The sequence below is a fragment of the Mucor velutinosus genome (assembly GCF_035048745.1).
Source record: "Mucor velutinosus strain NIH1002 chromosome Unknown tig00001540, whole genome shotgun sequence".
NCBI classification, from domain to species: domain Eukaryota; kingdom Fungi; phylum Mucoromycota; class Mucoromycetes; order Mucorales; family Mucoraceae; genus Mucor; species Mucor velutinosus.
The window spans coordinates 168,898-191,597 of NW_027041893.1; the positions used below are offsets into that span (position 1 = coordinate 168,898).

At 40.2% G+C, this 22,700-nt stretch overlaps 8 protein-coding genes and 1 non-coding gene across 9 annotated transcripts; 5 read left to right on the forward strand and 4 right to left on the reverse strand.

Annotated features, from left to right (window-relative positions):
• Window positions 1-5,218: 5,218 nt before the first annotated feature.
• Window positions 5,219-5,292, reverse strand: ATC70_004170. The gene has a single exon. It is a non-coding gene; the product is annotated as a tRNA-Val (tRNA).
• A 627-nt stretch (window positions 5,293-5,919) lies between these two features.
• Window positions 5,920-8,276, forward strand: ATC70_004171 (uncharacterized protein; the record flags this gene model as incomplete). Its single annotated transcript, XM_064823481.1, has 9 exons — window positions 5,920-6,024; window positions 6,079-6,180; window positions 6,243-6,306; window positions 6,361-6,468; window positions 6,534-6,568; window positions 6,627-6,675; window positions 6,726-6,795; window positions 6,855-6,892; window positions 6,946-8,276. 9 exons carry the CDS (start codon window positions 5,920-5,922, stop codon window positions 8,274-8,276), a joined length of 1,902 nt encoding a protein of 633 aa, XP_064688306.1.
• Window positions 8,277-8,338: 62 nt separating this feature from the next.
• Window positions 8,339-9,859, reverse strand: MDM34_2 (ERMES complex subunit; the record flags this gene model as incomplete). Its single annotated transcript, XM_064823482.1, has 5 exons — window positions 8,339-9,083; window positions 9,136-9,272; window positions 9,328-9,416; window positions 9,475-9,736; window positions 9,788-9,859. The coding sequence occupies 5 exons, from the start codon at window positions 9,857-9,859 to the stop codon at window positions 8,339-8,341; spliced, it is 1,305 nt and encodes a 434-aa protein (XP_064688307.1).
• Window positions 9,860-11,111: 1,252 nt separating this feature from the next.
• Window positions 11,112-11,750, forward strand: ATC70_004173 (uncharacterized protein; the record flags this gene model as incomplete). The annotated part of the gene is made up of 4 exons (XM_064823483.1): window positions 11,112-11,169; window positions 11,243-11,332; window positions 11,390-11,553; window positions 11,631-11,750. The coding sequence occupies 4 exons, from the start codon at window positions 11,112-11,114 to the stop codon at window positions 11,748-11,750; spliced, it is 432 nt and encodes a 143-aa protein (XP_064688308.1).
• A 273-nt stretch (window positions 11,751-12,023) lies between these two features.
• ATC70_004174 (uncharacterized protein) lies at window positions 12,024-12,990 on the forward strand (the record flags this gene model as incomplete). Its single annotated transcript, XM_064823484.1, has 2 exons — window positions 12,024-12,765; window positions 12,824-12,990. The coding sequence occupies 2 exons, from the start codon at window positions 12,024-12,026 to the stop codon at window positions 12,988-12,990; spliced, it is 909 nt and encodes a 302-aa protein (XP_064688309.1).
• Window positions 12,991-13,099: 109 nt separating this feature from the next.
• Window positions 13,100-15,016, forward strand: ATC70_004175 (uncharacterized protein; the record flags this gene model as incomplete). The annotated part of the gene is made up of 2 exons (XM_064823485.1): window positions 13,100-14,556; window positions 14,617-15,016. The coding sequence occupies 2 exons, from the start codon at window positions 13,100-13,102 to the stop codon at window positions 15,014-15,016; spliced, it is 1,857 nt and encodes a 618-aa protein (XP_064688310.1).
• Window positions 15,017-18,483: 3,467 nt separating this feature from the next.
• Window positions 18,484-18,778, forward strand: ATC70_004176 (uncharacterized protein; the record flags this gene model as incomplete). Its single annotated transcript, XM_064823486.1, has 2 exons — window positions 18,484-18,508; window positions 18,564-18,778. 2 exons carry the CDS (start codon window positions 18,484-18,486, stop codon window positions 18,776-18,778), a joined length of 240 nt encoding a protein of 79 aa, XP_064688311.1.
• A 1,370-nt stretch (window positions 18,779-20,148) lies between these two features.
• Window positions 20,149-20,850, reverse strand: ATC70_004177 (uncharacterized protein; the record flags this gene model as incomplete). Its single annotated transcript, XM_064823487.1, has 4 exons — window positions 20,149-20,313; window positions 20,375-20,498; window positions 20,557-20,681; window positions 20,746-20,850. 4 exons carry the CDS (start codon window positions 20,848-20,850, stop codon window positions 20,149-20,151), a joined length of 519 nt encoding a protein of 172 aa, XP_064688312.1.
• A 63-nt stretch (window positions 20,851-20,913) lies between these two features.
• COX12 (Cytochrome c oxidase subunit 6B) lies at window positions 20,914-22,651 on the reverse strand (the record flags this gene model as incomplete). The annotated part of the gene is made up of 4 exons (XM_064823488.1): window positions 20,914-22,243; window positions 22,303-22,356; window positions 22,415-22,473; window positions 22,550-22,651. 4 exons carry the CDS (start codon window positions 22,649-22,651, stop codon window positions 20,914-20,916), a joined length of 1,545 nt encoding a protein of 514 aa, XP_064688313.1.
• Window positions 22,652-22,700: the final 49 nt, after the last annotated feature.

The following is a 22,700-nucleotide window of genomic DNA, read 5'->3' on the forward strand; positions in this document are numbered from 1 at the left end:
GCTGGTAAGCTTATTATTAACAATGCAAATGAGAACCCGAATTTGCTGCTTGAACACTATGGTTGTACACCTTTGCTTGGCTACGGTAAAATCGATTAGGACTAATATTAACAAATGTTGAATTAGATGCAATATCACTACACTTGACGACGGTGTCACCCTGCGGGCTGCCGCCGTAGACATTCCAAATCATTAACAATAATAAACACTGCTATATATATGTAGATTTTAAACAATCCATTATTAATAAAGAAAGAGAGGAATCGAATTTACTACTTAGATACTACGATTTTGCATATTCGCTTCGCAACAATCAAGCCCTCGTATAGATCAATACTATGAAAGGCTGGGCTGGATTATATGTGAATACAACACGTGGAAAGACATGGCTTACAGATTTACTGAGTTTATTAAAGATGCATGCATTGAATACCCCAAAGAGTAGCACACTTTATTATGTTGCCTTTGTTGCAGAAGCGGGCCCATACTGTTTAATTTTATTAATAGGATGCTATCTATTGCACGGCATGAGATAGTAAAACGATAACATACATGAAAAATTGTCTTTTAATACTATACGATACAATGTTTGCCATAATATTCATTAGATACTGTTTCTCAATCGCTTGATGACCGTGTGGAATATACAAAATAATCCAATTAGACTGTAGATAATAATCTTCATAAACTGCTACTGTAGTGGAATTAGGTTCTCGAAATTTTGTGGTACTATATTCGCTTTTACTATGCCATCGCGTTGTTGAACAGTTCGTAATATATGAATGTTATTTTGAATGTGTATGTTATATCAAATGTCATAACAAGGTCTCACACTAAAGGTTTTAGGCTATTCTTAGGTCCTTTGGGTAAATCATGCTAATCATGATTTACAAATCAATTGTTGGGTAGATAGTAAACCTATTTGTATTATAGTTCATCATCATGATGTAAACCCTAGCATAATGAAAAGTATATAAATGCATCCTTGGGATGCATTCTCAATAAAAGTGTAATTCTTTGGCAGATTCAATTTTACATTGTATTTTGACATAACAATGTACTAGAGCTGATTCGTTTAAAAGTTACTGGCAGATAAATGTAAAATTATCAAAAAGTTTCCGCATAGAATGTTACAAAGTGTTTGTTATTTAATGGTGTTGTGAGTATAAGTAACAGATTTAGATAAATGTATATGTCTCAGCAGTATAAGTGAGAAAAAAAAATAATAAAGGTTATTTTTGATATTCATATTAACTATAAAAGTTACTAACAAAGTCTGTGTGCACCTGTGTCGTGTGTATAGGTATAGTTTTAGAGTAGACTTAGATAAATGTATATAAAAGAATAGAATTGAGATGTAAGATGATCTTTATTGTTTTGCAAACTAAGTTGATATTTACACTAAATTAAAAAAAAAATTACACACAAAGTCTGTGTGTACCTGACACCTGACAATGAAAAAAAAAAGGGGGGGTGCTTGCTTCTTTTATACTGACGCCGAAAGCTCACGTCTGGGCCACACTTCTTTATATAAAGACGCTGATGGTCTCACGTCTGACATTTAACTAACATTGAACCCTTATATATGGTGAGAAAATCTTAATATTGTCAAATTGTGGTTTTTTTTAAGTATATCACATTTTCATGGGTAAGAATGTAATGAATTGAAAAGTTTGAAATTGATTTGATCGACTTGACTATTCCCAATAACGGAAAATAATTTAGTTAAAATGTAATGGCAGAAGGTTCTTTAAATTATTCCGGTAATAAAGTATTGCTGGTTGCTGACTAGCAAATTCAGAGTGAATTCTTTTGGAGTTGTACTGTATAAACGTGCATTCAACTACTATCAAGGTAAGCTCTAGGCCATGGTATGGTATAGCACCACGGAGGTTTCATATATCGGATACTGGAAAATATGAACACAAAAGCGCCATCGCAGTTAATCAGAGATTAAAGGCTCTTCTTCCCAGAACATAGCGTATCTGATCAAGTGATTTCTTGTTTGCTATTTGGCTATGAATTGCGTGATATGTTGTTTCAAGGCAACACTTGTTGGTATTATCGGCCTTGAGGGGGTTATACCGTAGTCAAACGAAGGCGAATGGCCATGACAATCAAGCATTTAATCCAACTTTTGTTAGCATTAATTTATATAAGGATTTTATCATAGGGAGGCGAAGGTGCAATACCAAAATAGTATTCAAGCATCTAGCCCAATACTTGATAACAGCGATTTTAAAGGTGGTTTTACCGTAGCGAAGCCAAAATGTAAAGCCTTAGTGTTTAAATACCATATTCGCTTTCTCATTTCCATTACCATTATCAGGCTTACCGACTGTTTAGGATATAGATCATCTCTGAGAGGCAAATGTATTAGGCGTTGTATATTACATAAGAGGATCTGAGAATGAGCTGAGATGCATAGTAGAAGTGAGAGGTCTTTATTCAAGCAGCACGAAGGAACATGAGTGGTGCCATCAAATGGCTAATCTATATCCTAGTTCCTAGAGAGTGGTAGCCTATGGCCTTTCGTCCCTGGAAGTGGGTTTCAATTCCGACAAATGTTCTTCCGTCAAAGCCATTAGGAAGAACATTCTATCCTGGATCATCTTTGTTGTTTATCCTTGACTGGTGGTTCATGAGTTCTGATGCAGCACATCCTCGCTACTGGTTCAAGGCTTATGCAATTATCCCGCATTCAAGATCAAGGCCCTATTGCTGCGGCACTGTCAAATAACTATAAATACCTTTGATATCTACACTAGTTTTAATCCCTATTCAATCTTGGAATAACATAATAAATATATTCAGTTCTAATTGTATTTACTCTGTCTATATTTCGTTATTCTAAACACCATATTCGCTTTCTCATTTCCATTACCATTATCAGGCTTACCGACAACATAATAACGCATCAAAGCTTACATGAGTTAGTCTCACCGAAATCGTGGAACACATCCACTATTTTCTGCATTCCGACAGTTCATCCAGTTACCAGATTTAGATATAAACTCTATGTACACCGGATTAGATGTACAGTAGTACGATATCGATTTATACTATAAGAAGATATGGACTTCAGATACGCTAGTACTATAAGATTCATACTGATGTATCATTTCTAAACCGGATCTCCAAATGCGTAGAAACAAGCAGTTCAAGCACCGATCACATCAGATCATAAACTTTGACATGAAACAGGATTCAGTTACGATCCATATCATGGCATGTTCAGGATAATAGATTGGATCTATTATCCTATCACCCAAATCAACCCATCTAATACCTTATCCTCACATCAAATCCCTCAATTCGAATAGTATATAAACCCTCTTATTTTCAATGTAATAAACGATATTCTTTACCTGATTAATTTCATACTCCTTTTTATAAATAATTTATTTCTGATAAATCAGTAGCCAAGAGAAGGCGTGTGAAGCTATTTCAAGCGCTCAAAACGCTTTGTGGTATGAGATATTCGAGCTTGGAAATGGCTAGATTTGAACAGAATTCGGCCTAAAACGAAAGCGTAATGGGTTGCATTGCTAGAAGAGTAAGTCAATTACACTTTTGTCTGATGGCCCAGATGTTCTGCATTGTACAGAACTCAATTTTAAAGTAATAATTGCTTTTATTCCAGTTCCAAGGCCCAGACCTTGCTTTTTGAAATGCGCAATTACAGTAACCTTGGCACTTGAGCGTCAATAATGTTATGCGACTTTGAATTTAGACTTGCTCTGATTAAACGAGATTGATATTGTTCAGCACAAAGAATAAAAGGACTATAATTTGTAGCTTATAAAAAAGGATTGATATCACAAAAACAAGAAAAGACTTATTAGAATAAGATCAGACACAAAAACTAAAGATTTATTGATGAAGACAAGAGTTATTCTATTTATACTAAGTTCTGAATGCCAAAGTAGCAATGTATCTTGTACAACGCTTATCACATCTGGTGAACCTCAGTATTTAGATAGCTGAGATGCACTTCAATTATCATAGCTAGTCCATGTTGTTGCACAACACAGACATATCTACCCATCAAGAATACCTTAATCTTTATAGACAGTTGTAGCCCTTCTGGCACAACACTGCAGTGAAATCAGGTTTAAATAGATTTCACAAAAAAAATAAAGCAAAGGTAAAATACAATAGAAATCAACTGTATTTTATTTTGTGTATAAAATGAACTGAAGATCCTGGAATTGAGTAAAAAAAAGAAGAGTATTTATACATTTGCAACTAGCTTGTAGGATTAGTGATGATAGAGAGCAATAGGTGCTGCTATTGCGATATCTGGCAAATGTTGTTGATGTTTGATTTAAAGTGGTAGTCAATGCAGGAGCACTGGCCATAAGGGTCGATTTGAGTAACCTTGATGGACTTGGGTGAGCTATCGTCATAGCATGATTTAATGTAACCTTGATGGTTTAAAGTGTGATGTTTGTTATTGAAGCATGGAATCCTTTATCTGGGATATTGTGCAACTATGGCAGCAGGACATAGTTGTCATATTTGAATATGCTTGTTATTAATTTAATTCTATTTGGATAAAGATACCATCACCTATTACGACCATCATGGGTGTGATTGAATACACTGTGATCAGGAGTGATTCATTCACACGATGTGCGATATAAGCGTGTATCTTTACTTTAGTATTTTTAAATGGGTTTTTGATGTACATTTGAGCGCTTTCATTAATAGATCCAAATAGCATGAATTTGAATGAGTGCTATTTGATGAACTTTGGTTTTCAATTAAGTTGCGTTTGGGTGGCTATTTCATTACAAACACGTTGGTTACCACCACCACCGAAGCGAAGCGTAAGCCGGGAAGCCGCCTAAAGTGTCGAAAGGCTCGTATATTATAATATTTCTCACATTATAAGTAATTCTTTCGTTTATTTGTCTACTCTAATTGAGCAGTTATAAACCTGCCGCCTAGTTGATCTGCTTTTTTGGCTAATTTATTATTACTACTACTATTATATTATCTCTACCAAATCTTTTCACAAAGTAATACCTATTGCTACCAACTTGCCTGTAAAGGCAGACGACCATCAATTTGGCAGTAGCACTGATATTAATATATCTAGAGAAAGTATTAGCAAAACAAAAAGAGGAGATAAATGCAAAATATATTTGTAAATGTATTGAAAATTATAGCATTGACTACATACACTACAATTCCGCTATTGTGTAAAAACGAGTGTTTCCAGCCGGGCTCGAACCGGCGATCTTCACTATGTGAAAGTGACGAGTTAAACCACTTCTCCATGGAAACCTCGGATGGCATTTCAGTATTAAAGTAATAAATGTTAAACTATTTTTTGATTTTGCTGTCACGTGACCCTTTACTACATCTCTTATTCTACAATGTACAGCCATGCAATGCTTTGAATTAAGATGTAGATCTCCAGTTTACTATTGAACCATTTGCTTGTATAAATAAGCTACTCATTGTCTCAAATGGCTTGTTCATTATCAAAGAGTAACCGTCAGAAATCTATTAGTAGTACGCTTATTTGATCATTATCGTCAACAATATTTAGATCTAAAATTCAAGATCACTACATTCAACAGCAAAAGTTGCTGTCGATCGTTACCGTTTAACTATAGTAATGTGCAAACTTATAATAGCTGTATTCTTTATATTGGCTGCCATAGATTCAATTCTGATAGCCCATAAAAAAAGATGCCATTGTTTATTCCATGCCATCAAACCGCCCATCAATTAAGTTACATTTGTGATTTAATCTCTTCTTTACATGACGGGTCTTGTAGGCAAAATGACTCAAAACCCCGCCTTATCTATATTCTCGAGATAACAAAAGATCGTGCAATCTTTTTTTTCTTGTTCTAGTCAGTTTCAGCATATCCTTAGCCGCTTCTCACTTGTATTGAGTCAATCATGTCGGCAAACACAACAACAACACCCAGCATGGACTTAGACTATGTCACAAATAGTGGCGACACTGGATGGGTGATGATCTGCACAACGCTTGTTTTTCTGATGGTAAATTTGCAACATCCACATTCCATTTTGCCAAGTTTTGACATCTGCCCTCAGTCACCTGCACTGGGCTTCTTTTATGCAGGACTTGCCAGAGCCAAAAACGCATTGTCACTCATGTACTTGACAGTTATGTCGGTGGCAGTTGTTTCCTTTCAAGTAAATATCAGCATGGGGATGTCCACATTGCCATCATTTAATTTTTTTTCATATGCTTATAGTGGTACTTGATTGGTTATTCACTCACATTTTCCGATACCGGATCCTCCTTTATTGGCGATACCAGTAATGACATTTGATGATTCATAATCCTATTCTTTACTAAAGCATTCCATGTAGAAAACTTTCTACTGAGAGGCGTGGGTAGACAGCCTCAGATTGCAGGACAAACGATTCCAGAATCTGCTTTCATGCTGTTTCAATGCATGTTTGCAGCCATCACCCCAGGTATTCAAAATCCTTGTGTCAACTAGACTCCTGATATAGAAACTAAAATTAAAACCTAATTATAGCGTTGGCCTTTGGATCTGCCGCGGAACGAATGTCTGTAAGTCCTGAAACGTATTTGGTTTACACAAACAATTATCTTATATATGCAACTATAGTTGGGTCCAGCCATTTTGTTCATCTTTATCTGGACAACACTAGTATATGGTATGTATCTACTCTACATGAAAGTTACTGTTAACTAATCATGTATTCAGACATCATTACGAATTGGGTTTGGAATCCTAAAGGCTGGCTTGCAGTGATGGGTGTCATGGATTATGCTGGGTATGATCAAACATCGCGTATCGTTAAAGCATTTGCTGATTTTTGGCTTTTTAATGTAGAGGTACACCTGTTCATATTTCAAGTGGTTTAGCAGCAGGTGAGTAGCATGTACATTGCAATCTAGTTACCGGTAACTAACCATGATTTCAGTTGCCTACGCTATGGTTGTTGGCAAACGTAGAGATTATCATGAAAACGTCAATGTGCCTCATAATGTTTCCTTTGTATTCTTGGGCCTAGCACTCATGTGGTTTGGCTGGCTAGGATTCAACGCGGGTAGCGCGCTTGGAGCAAATGCTCGCAGTGTCCACTCTCTTGTTTGCACACATCTATCAGGTTGTACAGCTGCTGTTGTTTGGGTACTGATGGACTACCAACATACGCGCAAGTGGAGTATCATTGGCTTATGTACTGGTGCTGTTGCAGGATTAGCTACGATTACGCCAGGCTCAGGTTTTGTCAGTGAAGCGAGTTCACTTGCATTTGGTGCTCTTGGTTCCATCATCTCAAACATCATTATTCGCTACAAGCATCGCCTTGGTTTCGATGATGCCCTGGATGTATTTGCTGTGCATTACATTGGTGGTTTGGTCGGCTTGGTTTTGACTGGTATCTTTGCTGAGCAGTGGGTGATTGCATTAGGGTATCCTGTGGGTACTGCCTCTGCTGCCATGCCTAAGGGTGGCTGGTTAGATGGTAACTGGATCCAAGTGCCTGTTCAGCTAGCAGCTATCGTTAGCGTGTCTGCTTGGTCGTTCGTGGTAACATACATTATTCTGGTTGTTCTCAACAAGATACCATCTCTGAAGCTGAGACTAGCTGATGAAGATGAAATTATTGGCACTGATTGGGCTGAAATGGGTGAGCGTGCGTATGGCTATTTGCCTATGGATGAAGAGCATGCTCAAATTCAACAGATGGAAGAAGAAAACAGACGTCGATTGGAAGAAGCAGAGGAGGAGGCCATCAGTGAAGGTCGTGAAGTACAGCTGGATGAACATGTGAATGGCACACTAGGAAATCAGAACAGAAATTCGAGTGGTATTGACTTGCATCTCAACACAGTGCCAACAGGAACGAGTTCGGCTCATCGTAAAGGCTTCAAACAAAACCTTCGTCGTTTAATGATGTCTCGTGGTGCGCATAAAAAGAAGAGCAACGGCAATACAGTGGGTGGCGCATTTGTCATGGAAGAACCTGTGATATTGAACTATGGACAAGATAAAGATCTCGGCGGCAGCGGCAGTTTGTCCAAGGAACTGGATTCATACACGCCAAAGAGTACCCAGCAGCAGAAAGATGTGGAATTAAGTGATCTAGCACACCAAAAGAACTTTTTCTACTACGACACGGACGAAGCTGGTCCAAGCACCACAGCGAGTAGTGGACAAAACACACCCAAAATCGAGTTTCGAGATTCAGATACAGTGCTCAACATTGAGCGGGTGAGTAGTAACAATAGCCCGTCAAATGAAAAATAGATTGTATTATAATAAAAAAAAAAGGAAGAAAGCATACATATACACATATAAGATATCAAACACTAATTTACAAAATCCTCGTAATCATCCATGACGTTCATACTCTTCAGATCCAGGTTTTGAGGGTAAAGCGGGTTGTCCAAGCGAGTTTCAGGCTCATAAAGACATGAGTATTCAGGCTTGTGATCAGGCATCATGCCAGGTGTGTAATTGTAGTTGTATGTTTGTTCATGAAGTTCCCACACGCCGCGACGCACCAAGGGTCTGTCCTCACTGGGCTCGGCAAAAGCAGCATCCTTGTCGACAGCTTCAGGGGCGCTCAATGTAACACCATCCGTGGCAGTAACTTCGACATAGATAGTATAGCTTCGCATGTCATTCACAATACAGCGCATCCAGCCACGGATCTTTTGATTGGCATTCACAGCCAAAGGTTCCTTGAACAAGAAACGCACTTGTTGCCAGTGAGTGCGTTCAGCGCTAGGTCCAGTAGACATCTCTACCGTGGTGCCTAAATCCTCAGGATTGGGTTGATCATAAGGAGGAGGTGCAAATACGAGATCAAACCAGCCTGCAACACCATGCATCAAGCCTGTATACTGAGCGGTCCAACTGAATGGCATTGTGATATCTTGCAACTCTTTGACAGTGACAGTAGAGAAATCAACACCATAGGTATCGAAAATCGAAGGTGTTGTAATCAAGCTACGAGGATCGAAATGACCTACCACAGGCATGCCAAACATTTCGTCGCGAGCGTCTTTGTACAGGGGAGTCAAATCAATGCCATAAAATGATTGCTGCTCCCTAATGATTGCTTGGTTATTCCATGCTTCTTTCTTTATGTGATTCTACCTACCAGAAGCGAGCTTTGCTCATAGTTTCACTCCACAAGGTGGCATCAGTAAATGGAGCAAGATAAATGTTACCTTTTGAGGGAAACAATGCTCCTCCAGGCTTCAAGTAGTGGTCTCTGGCATAGACATAGCTCTCCAACTAGAGCACTAATTAACACATGTCCTCTCCACATTGACAGGCCCGCTCTTCTTACCATTCTCTCATGAAACAAGAGTACGCCGATCGGTTCTGAGATGATTGTGTCGACTTTGGGTATAGGTAAATCAGGCTCTTCAATTTTGGCTATTCTCCCCATAGTATGAGTGCGATGTGGATGAAATGTATTATCTAGCACACATACCATTCACTACCTGGATCTTGTCCTTCAAAAAGGCATTTTTGCCTTCATCAGCAGCCTTGACAAGCTTTTCCATCTTTTTAGCCATGCCCGATGCCTCCACAGCATACACCTTCTTGGCTCCTGCTTGAACTGCGAAATAGGAGAGAATACCAGAGCCAGAGCCTACATCCATAACAAGTTTGTCTTTGAATGACTTGGGCCCGTTCAACAAGATGGAAGAACGGTACGTAGAGGTACGAACAGTGTCTTGCAGCATATTTTGCTAAAGCAGACATGTCAGCATAATCGCGTTTGGCTATTTTAAGACACTCACTTGATGCTGAAGTTGGGCATAGTAGCCAAAGTATTGCGGATCTCTGTGTTCTACGCCAGGCACGTCAGACATGTTAAACTTCTCGTGTTGATGAAAATAATGAAGAAAGAGAGAGAGAGAGAGAGAGAGAGAGAGAGAATATGTGTTCCATCCTTATCAAATGGTTTGGAATACCGCTTGTAAACAAGCTCAAAATTTTCATGATGAATTGACAGGTGAGATCAGCTGTACCACAGTCATTTCATGATGGTCTTTGTGAGGTTGAATCATAGAGGGAGAAGTCATCACATTGCACGATGTAGCGTCAGAAAAGCCGTTCGTGTACGGACACGGAAAAGATCAGGTTACCAGACGGCCCAGTGCATCGACCGATGAGTCAAGCAGAAAAGCCTGCTCTTCTGTCAAGATGTTCTAGATATCCTAAATGTCAAGCGCTAAATGATCACAGCTATTTCAATAAGAGATACATTCAGTTCGATCAGCAATCTCAATAATATAAATACAACTGAAAATATGGAGATTAGGACATTCAACATCCAAATGCATTGGTGGTATAATACTAAGGATTAGGAGGGAAAATCAGCTCATGCCATCCTGCTCGAGTGGCTTTCAATCAACAGACATGCCACACATGTGGCTCTTAAAGACAATCAGGCCTAATTCAAATACAACAAACAAGTGTTGAATGATATGGTCCATTACTTGGACTCCAATGGCATCAAGACAAACAAGACAGCACTATACAACAAGATCCGGCTGATGTGTGTGGATTATACGCTAGCATGGGCGGTGCAGGATTGGCGACAGACCTATGATTTGAACCTGGCAGCAGATGAGACAGTGGAAGGTACATTGCTGATTCAGCAATTTGTTCACTATGCAAACTGATCAAATATGATAGACAGAGTCAAGCTGCTTTGTAGAGATTATTACCTATTGAGGACATCTTCAATCCATCCAGAAAAAGGCAACCACACTGTACTGCACCCGACCTTTTGGCCACAGACATCAAGCAAGTATCCATGCCTCCCAAATCAACGCACAAGACCAAGATGTCCGGAAATATGAGTGCAATGTACGCTTTACTGAAGCAAGCCCGCGTTTTTTTTTTATAATGAGGGTGTCTTTGAGAAGGCAGAGTACGATAGCAAGCGATTGTCGATATTGGAAAAATACATTTGAATAAAAAAGAAAGCCACCGGATTCTTAGTCACCAAAAGAGGCATTGTTGATCAAGTCAAGTGAGTGATTAATTTAGCTATACTAGAGGGAATTTTTTCATTCTTTTCCTTCCCTTCTTCTTCAACTCAAACCTGATAAAACCATGAGTGACAACGAACGCACAGGGCCTAATGGCGATGATGAGCTCTCGCTTCCCAAAGGTGAATACACCCGCACAGCGTAGGAAAAAAAAAAAGAGCCAACAATGTACTAATATCTCCTTGCCATGGCTAGCTACTGTTCAGAAACTGATAAACGAAATGATGCCTGATGACATTGTATGCGCAAAAGACACACGCGATCTTTTGATCGATTGCTGTGTTGGTAAGTCAATAGAGTGGTTCATATCAGCTAGACGACTAAATCACCATTTCCGTGCAGAGTTCATTCATTTGATAGCATCCGAAGCAAATGAAATTTGCGAAAAGGAAACCAAAAAGACCATTGCAGGAGAGCATGTGGTTGCAGCACTACAAGCACTTGGCTTTGAAGAGTATGTCGAAGAAGTGGATGAAGTGTTCAAAGAGCACAAAAAGCAGCAAAAGGTATATTTGTGTGTGTGTGTGTGTGTGTGTGTGTGTATATTGTGTATTATGTGTGTTTTGCTTACAGATGGCTGTAGGACCGAGATAAGAAGAGCACCAGACTAGAAAATACTGGCATTTCTGAAGAAGAGCTACTGCGACAACAAGAACTACTCTTTGCTCAATCACGTATCAAATTCGAAGCACAACAACAGTAATCGCATATTGTAGCACACACTCACACCTTATATTACCTTTCTGTACAGTCCATCTACTACGCAACCATCAGATTCAAATAATCTCCTTTCTTATACACTTTTTAATAAAGTTTCCTCTATCGAAATCAATCATAGTAGGCCGAGAAAGCGCATCTTATAGACACCTTTGCTTCCGAACGAGCGCGCTGTGGAGGAGGAGGAGGAGAGATGGGGACTATAAAAAGGACCTTGATTTTTCCTTTTTCCAATCGTAACCAATCTTCTTTCTATTCAATGTTCCGCACGATCACAGCAAGCATCTCTAAAAAGAGATGTATCTCAAGGCTCTATTCCACTACGCATCAGATTCCGTTTGATAAGAAGCCGTTTCCATTCTCCAGATTCGAGGCATGTTGTCCAGATGTAGAAGCAAAGCAAGCAGAAAATGGATTTGTGCCTTGCAAGAGCCACCCTTTTCCTTCAGTACTGGGCAAGAAGATTGATATGACAGACCCCATGACAAGGCCTGATGGTATCCGCCATATAGTAGGCTGCATTGGATCTGATGCCATGGAGTGGACCCGTGCTAAAGTGGAGGCGATTCCCGGTATTATGCAATCCATCTTGACAACTGAAAATCAATGGCTCAAGGAGAATCGGCCTCAGGTCCCTAGTGAAAAGAGTGTATTGGCAACTGTTGCTGAGCGACCTGCTGTATCCAACAAACCCGACGTCATGCTGTTTCCAGAATTCAAGGTTTTTCAAGGCGTGTCCTCGACGCATGGTGTGATTGATCAGGATTCGTCGTTCTATCGTGCATTGACATCCATATGGCAAAATCCTTACAATTCATTACCACCTCTGGAAGGCTGGCAAGACATCAAAGCCGATACCGTTGTCCTTGTTTGCACACACGCTCGCCGAGACCTGAGATGCGGGAAAATGGGCCCAATGATTGTGGATGAATTCAATCGGGTCATTCAAGAGAAGGGTCTGCAGGACAGAGTAGAAGTGTGGGGCACTAGTCACTTTGGAGGTAAGCTACGTACAATGTGTCTGTGAAGACGGGGAGAGGTCTCAACTGGATTTGATAGGCCATAAATTTGCAGGCAATCTTATCATCCATCAGCGAGGTTTAGGGGGCCATGCCTATGGCAACGTGAGACAATGCCATGTGCCGGCCATCGTAGACAGACACATTTTGCATGGCAAAGTGATTCAAGAGATTTGGAGAGGAGAAGTTGCCCCTCCATCCATCTAAACTGATAGACATATCACGTGTATTCGCCATGAAATAAAGCCCTTTTTTTAATTTTTTTCCCTTTTCTTCCCTCTTTCTCTCATTTGGTTAAACAATCAACACATTTTGCATGGAACCAACACAACCAGACAAGCCATTAAGACAAGAAAAGGACATTGCTCATCTTTATACCAGCTTACAAGCACTTGGCGACAGCAATGCGAATTCCGAAGCTAAATTTATTCCACTTCCACCTTCTCTTCCAATATCTCCCAGCTCTTCCTCTCCTATTATACCCAACAAAGCAAAGCCTTCTCCACTACAGCAGCAGCAGCAGCAGCAGCAGCAGCAGACTGATAGCCATGTCGAGAAAACGGATCATTCAGACTGCCCATGCCACCATATATTGAAAGAAGATGATATCACCATGTGCTCACTCTGTAGCAACCCTATTCCAATCATCCAAGAGCTCTTGACCGAGAAGGCGCAATACGAGAAAGAGATTGAAGTCCTACAAGAGCAGCTGCAAACAGAGCAAAAAAACATTGAGGAACAATTAGTCAAAATAGGCCAGCTTAATACCCGATTAGAGCAAGTCATGAGCGAATTGGACGACCAGACAGCCAACTTCCAGGCTCTACAGAATGATATGGAGTTACTGAACGACAAATATGTAGATGAAATTGAACGAGTGGCCGAAATCCAGCATTCAAAAGACATGGTCGAAAGCGAGCTTGAGGATCTATCGAGAAGGCTGTTTGAGGAAGCTAATGGCATGGTTGCAAATGAAAAGCGTGAAAAATACAACCTGGAAGTCGCTCAGAAACATTTGGAGAATCAGTTACAGGAGACAAGAGATCGTTTAGGAGCTGAGCAGATGCAATTGAAGGAGTTGAGAAAGCGTATGGAGGACATGATGGAGGTCGAGAAGTCTGTAATGGAAGTACCAAAGACACCAGATCATATCAAGGACATTACAAGCCTTTTAGCCGAGCGCATGAATTTACTGGAACAAAAGAACGCACACATTGATGCGTTGATGCTGGATGAATTCCAAGAGTTTGTAAAAACAGGCACTGCAGTCAGCCTCAAGAAGATTCACACCATTCCTTTCATGAAGAACTGTCAAGAAGAGGATGTAGAAGCCTGCTTGAGATTTGGACCTAATAGTCGATTATCTGCTCGCAAAATGAATGAAGCCATCGTGTTGAATACTTGCTTTATCGAGGAATCGCCACAAGGCTTTGCTGAAGAACAGGCGAAACGTGCCATTGGTGAATTACCGCTCAAAATCTCAGGTGCCAAGTCCATGATGTGGGAGCGATTTAGTAGCAATAATCAGACAACTGTATTCAGTGGATGTCAAGCATGCGGAAGAAACGATGGCACTGCATTGCCTTACCGCTTTAGAATTTCGTATTTTGATGACTGGGCTTGCATTGATCGCTTTTGTCGAGACCGCTTGGTGGCTGTGTGCGAGTTTTATGTGTTGATTCGTAATATCAGACAAGGACTCTACAACAATAGGAGCATCCCTGACTTGTATCATGAAGCCATGCGATTGAGACTACAAATGTTTTATGCAAGGCAAGTACTATAGCACTCACAAATGATGGTCTTGGTGTCTTTTATTAATGATGCGCTTAGAATGGGCGCATTGCCTTGGACCCTGAGAACATCAGGCGTTGCTGTTGTCGATCAAGAGCCTAAAGTAGTTACATCCGAATCCTCCCCTTTACCTAAATCAGTAAAGACTGTTGCAAACAAGCAAGAAACACGCAGGGGAAGCTTAGACGACATCCATAATAATACCACAACGTTAGGCGGAGGCGCTGCTGCTGCTGCTGCTGCCATCTCAACGACAAATGATGATCAGCTAAAACCAAAACTTCCCTTGACTCCACCACCACAGCAAAGTGAACAAGATACACCCAAGCATAATATGACCGCGGATAGTACAGAGATTGCTGCTGCCCTTACCAACAAAAATTCTACTCCTACTACCACCGAGAGTACTACTATTTTACCCGCAGAGGTTTCTAATTGATTCTTACCCTCCTAATATCTAATCCACCTCTACACAATCACCTCTCTTCTTTCGCTCTTGGCTTTATGCATAGACGATACATGTTCCCCCCGGCCCTTACTATATAATACCTGTACCATTAATAATAAACACCCATACATTTTAGCTGATGAAGATGCTACATAAATGCTGTTTTTTAGCTCTCTACTATAAGCATGCGAGGGCTTTTTATTGTGAACAAACTGTAACGGTGGATCTGGGTCTTTTCTGGGGGCGCTCCATGTCTGCATCTGCAGAAACAATTCATATAAGGCAGGCAGTATACTAGCCATACCTCTTATTATTACTCAAAAATATGGAAACCACAGCGAAATTTGGGTGCAGTTGACTCGTGATTTCTCGTGTTGCAAGCCGTTTAAGACATCCAGAATAGTACCAAATAATTGCTCTCATCCAGCAGTAACTGTCTGCGACCTTTGCTCAATTTTTTTGGGATCGTCGAAAACCGACTCCAAACCATGAGGTATCCCTCAAGGTTTCCATCAAAAATCAAACGATCGCGTTTTTCACCTTGATAATGAAGACTTTTGCTATAGCATATATTAATTCAAAATGCTTCTCTCGATCCAAAGCAACTGCTGAAACTTTGTTTGTGCAACTTTTATATGGAAAATCTCCACATGTAGGCCAAACACCTCATTTCATATTTTTAGATATTGCTCAGTAAGTTTATTCTAAACATTGGCCATGGTTGGTACCACTGGATGCGCTTTGAAAAGTACTCTTAGAATGCATTAGGAAGTATTTTTTTTTTGTAGGGGAGTCGAGCTCCAGGTTTTATTTAAAGTCCTTAAAATGTCATGCTGAGGGAAAGAAAAGACTGTTGGTGGACCCAATGTCTGCAATGAAGGGGAATAAGATATTTTGAACTTAAGTTGGGAAAGAAATCTACTACTAATAAGGTGCGACTCCTAGAGCCAATGCAATCTTGCGGAAATCGTCAAAAATAGATAATGGATAAGAATACAAAACACCAAACGAGGACATCAGTACTAGGTCAAAAAATCAAACAACTTGCGTTCACCAGGATTTGAACCGGGATCCTCCCGTTGGCATACGGGAGTTTTTACCACTTCGCCCTACCACCAGGGGCTTGCATTAGGAAGTATGGGATGATCATCACAGTTTATATAGTCGAATCTGAAAAAATAGGTCAATCGAGTCGAAAAAAAGCAAATTCGATCAATTTGGAGCACAAATTTGAGCGGGATTTCAACCGTGTTTTCAGCTATTTTCGAAATCAAAGATTGGATTTGGCCCTCCTGAATTTGAAAGGAATTTTGGATTTAGAGGCAAAGGCTCAGTGGTGACATGTGGGCTCAATGGAGAACATGATGTCGATAAATACGCTCTTTAGAAAGCAACGATAGGATATATGATTAGTTAAGGCTGCTTGCAGAGTAACCGTGTTGGGCAACCTTATGCTAGAAAGACTGTCAGGGTGAATACATTTCATGTAAAGGTCAACTCAAATCATGCATCTTGATTCAATACCACATTTCATGTAATCAAAATAATTGCGCCTGTCCTCGCGCAATTTACCAACCAAGTTACATGGTGAGGGGGGGGGGGTGCTGTTCCACATTACCACCGCCATAAACAGTTGGCTGTTTGCTCGAGAAATGCAAACGAATTAGTGCCCTAGGAGAAAACTGATGTAATCTAAAGTAACAGAATAGTATACAAAACAAAGGAATGTTGCACACGAATGACAAGAACAAGTATAGTACTCGTCAACTCAAAACTAGACTCTTTTAAAGATCCCACGGCCTTTGTTTGATGGATTTCATGATATACGCTTTACTTTGGACCCTGAAAACGGCATCATTCGATTCCTCAAGCAATTTGTTTTCTTATGATGTACATACTTTATGATAGAATGCCATCTTTTTGACCGCAGATCGACCATTTACTTGCTTATCTCTCTTCAATTCATGCCCTTTTGTTTACTCTACATGTGATTTTTTTAAAGCTTAATTTTGCTTAGCAAATGAATTATTTTGATCTTGCATGATCCGAGTACCTTCTAAAAGAGGACGATCCCTAAAAAAAAAATGATATGAAAAATGTGTTGACTCTTTATGAGATGCAGAAATGATACACGAGAATGACCAACTCACTATGTAAATGTGGGCATATTGATGATATCTAGTAGCGCAAACACTTGATTGACATCATTGACAGCAACCATGATAGCTGGAAACAAGATGACTTGCACTGGTTCGAAAACAATCCATTATGTTCCATTCCATGGAGATTGCCGCAGTAATATTCATATGGCACGCTTGTTTTCCGAGGTGTACAATTGTTTCTTGGTCCAGAATCAGTTATGCTGGCTCCGATGTGATGTAAACGACAAGTAAGCCAACCTTAACACTCGTATTGTCCGATTAGATGGACAGTTTATGGCTGATGTAAACAACAAGAGAGATGGATCGAGAACCGTATGATCTTGGAGAGAGAAATTAAGGAGAGGTAAAAAAAAAAAAAAAGATTACTTAATCAAGCAACCAGCTGCATTTGTTTCAGTGTCAAATGACATTTTTTGTTTACTTTTTGATGAGGCTGAGCCAGTGAAAAGTTGTCTGTTAATTACATCTAGGAAGAGATGGGGGAACTCGTTTCATGGGAAGGTGAAAAAAAAGGGCTTTTTGAAATAGCAAAATGGACATAACTCGAGACAGAAAACAGTTGAAAGCCTCGGACGAAGCGGATCAAATAGAGCAAGTGTCAAACGTCAAAATGGTACTATTTTCACGCGCTCAAAGTAGTATATCGTGGAGAAAAGTAAAAGGAACCGAATTTGAGTGCGGCAAGGATACTGGACTCACACAAAAGTCGATGAGAAGGATATAAATAGGGATTTGTTTCAACAGCTTTTCCCTCTTCTTCTTCATCTCATCTCTCTACTACAAGCAAAATACTCTATACATACAAACTCTCTACAAGACATTTGGGGTCTCTCTCTCTACATATGGTCAAGTAAATCAAATACTCTACTGTCTATTGGCCTCTACTACTGCTACATACAATGCCTTACAAATCCATGGTCCTCTCTACGTCTCTTGGTCCATGCTAGAAAAAGGCCACACTATCTTTGATACATGCAGACCTTGGTGAACTGTGCGAGTAAGTTATTATCTTGTTGGACGTATGAGCCATGTTGACTAACCTATTGATTAAATAGTGCCGAAAAACTACTTTTTTGTAGGGACTGAGTAGGATCACAGCTTCATAATCATGAGTAGACTGCAGGACAAATCCTTTGGTCATGCTACGGGATGACCACAGGCTTTATTGCCGACGAGAATTGGGTTCAGCCCTATGATCCGAGATAAAGGTGTCTTGAGCGTGTCGATAATCTTGTGATAGGTGAAGCAAGTTTACACCTTGGTACCTGTTTATATAGTGTTGGTTCCTTTTTATTGATGGTCAATTTTCATTGCCCAAATGGTTTGTTACGCACTCATGCCTGCAGTACTTGTGTACTTATCTCATCTTTATCTAGTTTCATCTGCTACCCATGATCCATACCATTTACTACAACAACTAAAGCCACCAAGACAAAACGATGCTCTCCATATGCCATCAAGTCAAGCTGCTCACTGTGCCGCCTATCACTGCAATGACAAGACTACTCCAATACGCATTGTCGTATCTACATCTATACAAAAACAAGCCATACTCTTATCTCTGCTGCCTATTATTCAATCCAATGTTTAAATTCATACTGCTTAGTATATACAAAGGCAAGCCATGTTGCCATCTCTGCTGCCTCTTATCTACACAAATCAAAACAAATTCTATTCAAGTCTAAACAAACTCATACAAAATCATTGCTTCTCATAAATTTACAAATACATCAATAAATGACAAATAAGTCTTGCATTGCCTACTACGTTATCGTCTTTTATATGCTATTAAAGCCACTCATAAATAAGAGAGTTTGCCAATGAAGAGTACGAATGTTGCGCAATTCTACACATGATTACACTGAAACTCTACTCCCATAGCACGTCAAGACATCAAGCATTAACTTGGCCATGTACCGATTATATACACTTATCAGCGGGTTATTTTTTTTTTTTTTTTTTTTTTTTTTTTTAAGAATCCACATGAGCTCGCTCGTTTTATTCCTTGTGGATACAATTCAATTCATGTTGGCGAGAAAGATTCCTTTCAAGAGAAGATAGACAAGCTGGATACAAGTGAATAGTGCATTAAAACTCCAGAAAAGCACCTTTTTGAAAAGGTAGGATCCTATCAACAACTCCACCAATTTACCTAGCCTTATAAAAGCAGCCTTCATCCAGGCAGCCATATGCTTTATCCCAATACAGTTGAATTGAATTGGGTAAAAAAGGGGCTGAAATGTTGTCTGGATCAGTACACAGCGTCCAGAAAAACATACATCCATAGTATAGGCTTCTAAAAATGCCAGGCATGTCAACAAAAGCGTTCAGATAGCCACATAGTATCATCAAGAACCCCTCGACAGGGTTGATCAAATTGGAAACATAGATAAAGATGACAAAGAGGTTTTCCACAGTGCTTAGAAGAAGCTGAGCAATGAGAGAGCTGGTGGCAATGTTAGTTGGTGACGAAGCAGCAGGAAGCCTGGACGATGCTGATGCTTGTGATTGAGGTTGCAATGGCTGATGTTGTTTGTGCTGCTCTGCACAATTTGAACGTCGCAGATGCATAGCCAACCCTCGATTGTTTTTTTTTAAAGTCTTTTCGACCACAATACTTACATAGTACATCTACTCAAAGATAAAGTCAAGATTAGCAGCGCATTGAATACACATACGCTTGTGCAAGTTCTGCCAGGTGCTGATGCTACTTGTCGTTGTCTCAGTTGCATGTATAAAATATGTAGGAAAGAAAGAGCAACAGCACCATCCAGCATCTCTCTGTGTCCCTTTTATACACTCATCACATCCTCTTGATCAAGTTTGAATCAAGATAGTCATCCGGTTCAAGCGAAACAAAACAAAGAGCACATGTGACACTACTTGAAATCAGAGCAGAGCACTTTCTTTCATTACTCTGTGAACTTGACATGTCATTTTTATTCCTCCACCAAAGCATCTCTAGTAGATCTGATAGTACTGTGAGCCTTGTTGCGAGCTCTGTGCCAGCCATAATATACCGGTACTAATCATAATCAACGAATTCTGAGCTACATCTGCTATACCCAAATAAATATTATCGAAATCTAAAGTCTCGTTGTAAATGTATTTTGTAATCAAGACAGCCTATGTCGGCTTACATTAGTAAAAACAGATGGTATCATTTTCCTACTGCATTGCTGCTTACCACGGAGCCAGAGAAGCCTCCTGCCATGAAAGCAAATCCCAAAAATAAGAATAACCGTGCTCTCCAGGTATATTGCTCGTCAAATTGCCCTCCCCTCAGAGCCTCTTTATCAATCAAATTGACACTACACAACAACAGTTATGCATTAATCAAATGACATGATACGCGGCCAAATACTTTACATGATCATGCCAAAGGTTGTGATGATACCAGGCGCCCAATCCTCTATTCCCGGTGCAATCTTACGGTCCTGTAGATTCCAAAGAACCGCTAAACCGTCGATAAATACCCACCAGCCCAGCGCAAACTACAAAATCTCCATGTCCATCAGTGTCTTGCCGTGATCATCAAGCGTCTGAATACACAGGTACCAAAATGCCAGCGAAATAGACACCAATCTGCTTTCCTTTGCTTCCAAAACAACAAAATATTCGACCACATCTAAACACACTGGTGTCATTGCCGCTGTAATTCATGTTTATTTTATACGAGTTGAAGAAAAAGAGATATGGAAAGAAAAAAAAAAAAAAAAAAAAAAATTAAAACTGTGCAAAACCAAATCGAGACGTTTTTCGAACAGGAGAATCAAATAAGCTCGTGTTTTCTATTGGTGGTGATGTTCTCAACAGTTGATGTGTGAAAGGATTAAATGTGCCTGTATATGCCGGTGTAGGTACCGCTTGTGTCAAGAATTCTAGTGGTGAAACGGCATCAAAATTGAGCTTGTTTAATTCTTCCGTCAAGCTGTTCTCTATCTCATGGCTGCTGTTGGATTCGTTAGGTGTTTGAACAGCATTGCTGTCCTCATCCGATGAATAGAGACCAGATACACCGACTGGCTTGTCCTCCTCATCCGCACTGTCGACATCCGGCAGACACGCTTGGTTGAAAGCATCTCCCAGCACAAAATTGACGAGATGATCAAATTCAAATGCTTCCTTCTGAGGTGCTGCTGCTGCTGCTGATGATGCTGCTGTTGGTGTTGATGAGGATGATTGCTCTGCCACTGGCTTTTCCTTCAACTGTAGCCCCTCCTCCTTCTTTTGCCTAAGCAATTCCTTTCTCTTTTTCTTTTCTAATTTTCGTTTTAGTACACTGGGCGATAACTGCTGCTTTTGTTGCTGCTGCTGTTGCTGTTGAGCTACTGCCACCGCTAAGGGTGGGCCAAATGCATCAGGCGTCAATGCACGTTCTGGCAACTGACTATTCTTGGCGACGGGTGTGCCTGGTGTGCTGGTTTTACCCCAGGAGGCAGTTGCTGGTAATGCAGATCGCTCATCTTTGGTGGAAGCCGATCGAAAGTCATCATCCATGTCCTCTTGATCATGCTCATCGTCTGAATCGTCATTGGCCATTTGGTCTCTCATACGGTGCTTTCCAGTAGCCAATTCTTCCTTGGATATTGTATCTGCATCCTCTCCTGGTTCATGGAGATACAGACAATTTGGGTTTGGACAGGTCATATTGCGAAGATAGTATGTACAGTATTTCGTTGTGCCGTAAGAGGCTCTCAAGATTCTACCAGCCATCACACTGCCATCCACAGCATGTATTGCCTTTGCTGCGTCCTCTTTTCTCACATAGGTAACGTATACAGCTGCACTGGGTTGCATTGAAGTCGCCCCGTTGGCATGTGATGTAGGTGCAATCTGCCGCTTATTGATGACAATCTTTGCAATTTTGCCAAAGTGTCCAAAGTAATCTGCTGAGCGAATCGTCTCTTCTGTAGCCAACTTTGGGTGAAGGCCAATAATGTACACAAGGTTCTTTTGCACCACTCTCATGTTGGCTAAATGTCGTCTGTTTGCCAAGTCCATGTCTCGCTGCTGTCGCTCCTTTTCCTTTTTTTCACGTTTGATGCGAGATATTCTACAGACATGTACGTGAATATCGGATGGCCGTCCCCCGCCCATGTTGAACCAACTTACTCATCAGCACTGATAGGCTCAAATTCTGCATTCTGATCAGAGTATTCTCTACGACTAACAAGAGAAGGCACATTGAATCGAGCAAGCTCAACTAGAAAACACTACAACATACCATGCTGGACATCGGCCGTTGAGATTTTCACGAATATGATGCCAACAGAAACGACAAATCTAAAGTAAAGGATGATAAGCCTCTCTCTCTCTCTCTCTCTCTCCACTGTAGCCAAGAAGCGAACCCAAATCGAACCTGATAACCGCATGGACAAGGTCTGAAATTTCTATCTGCAATATCCAGCTCTTCCATACAGAGCGGACAATCATATTCCTCTTCTTCAGAGCTAGAATACATGGTATATAATGAAAATTTTAAAGAGAATAGGAAGAAGAGAAAAAAAAAA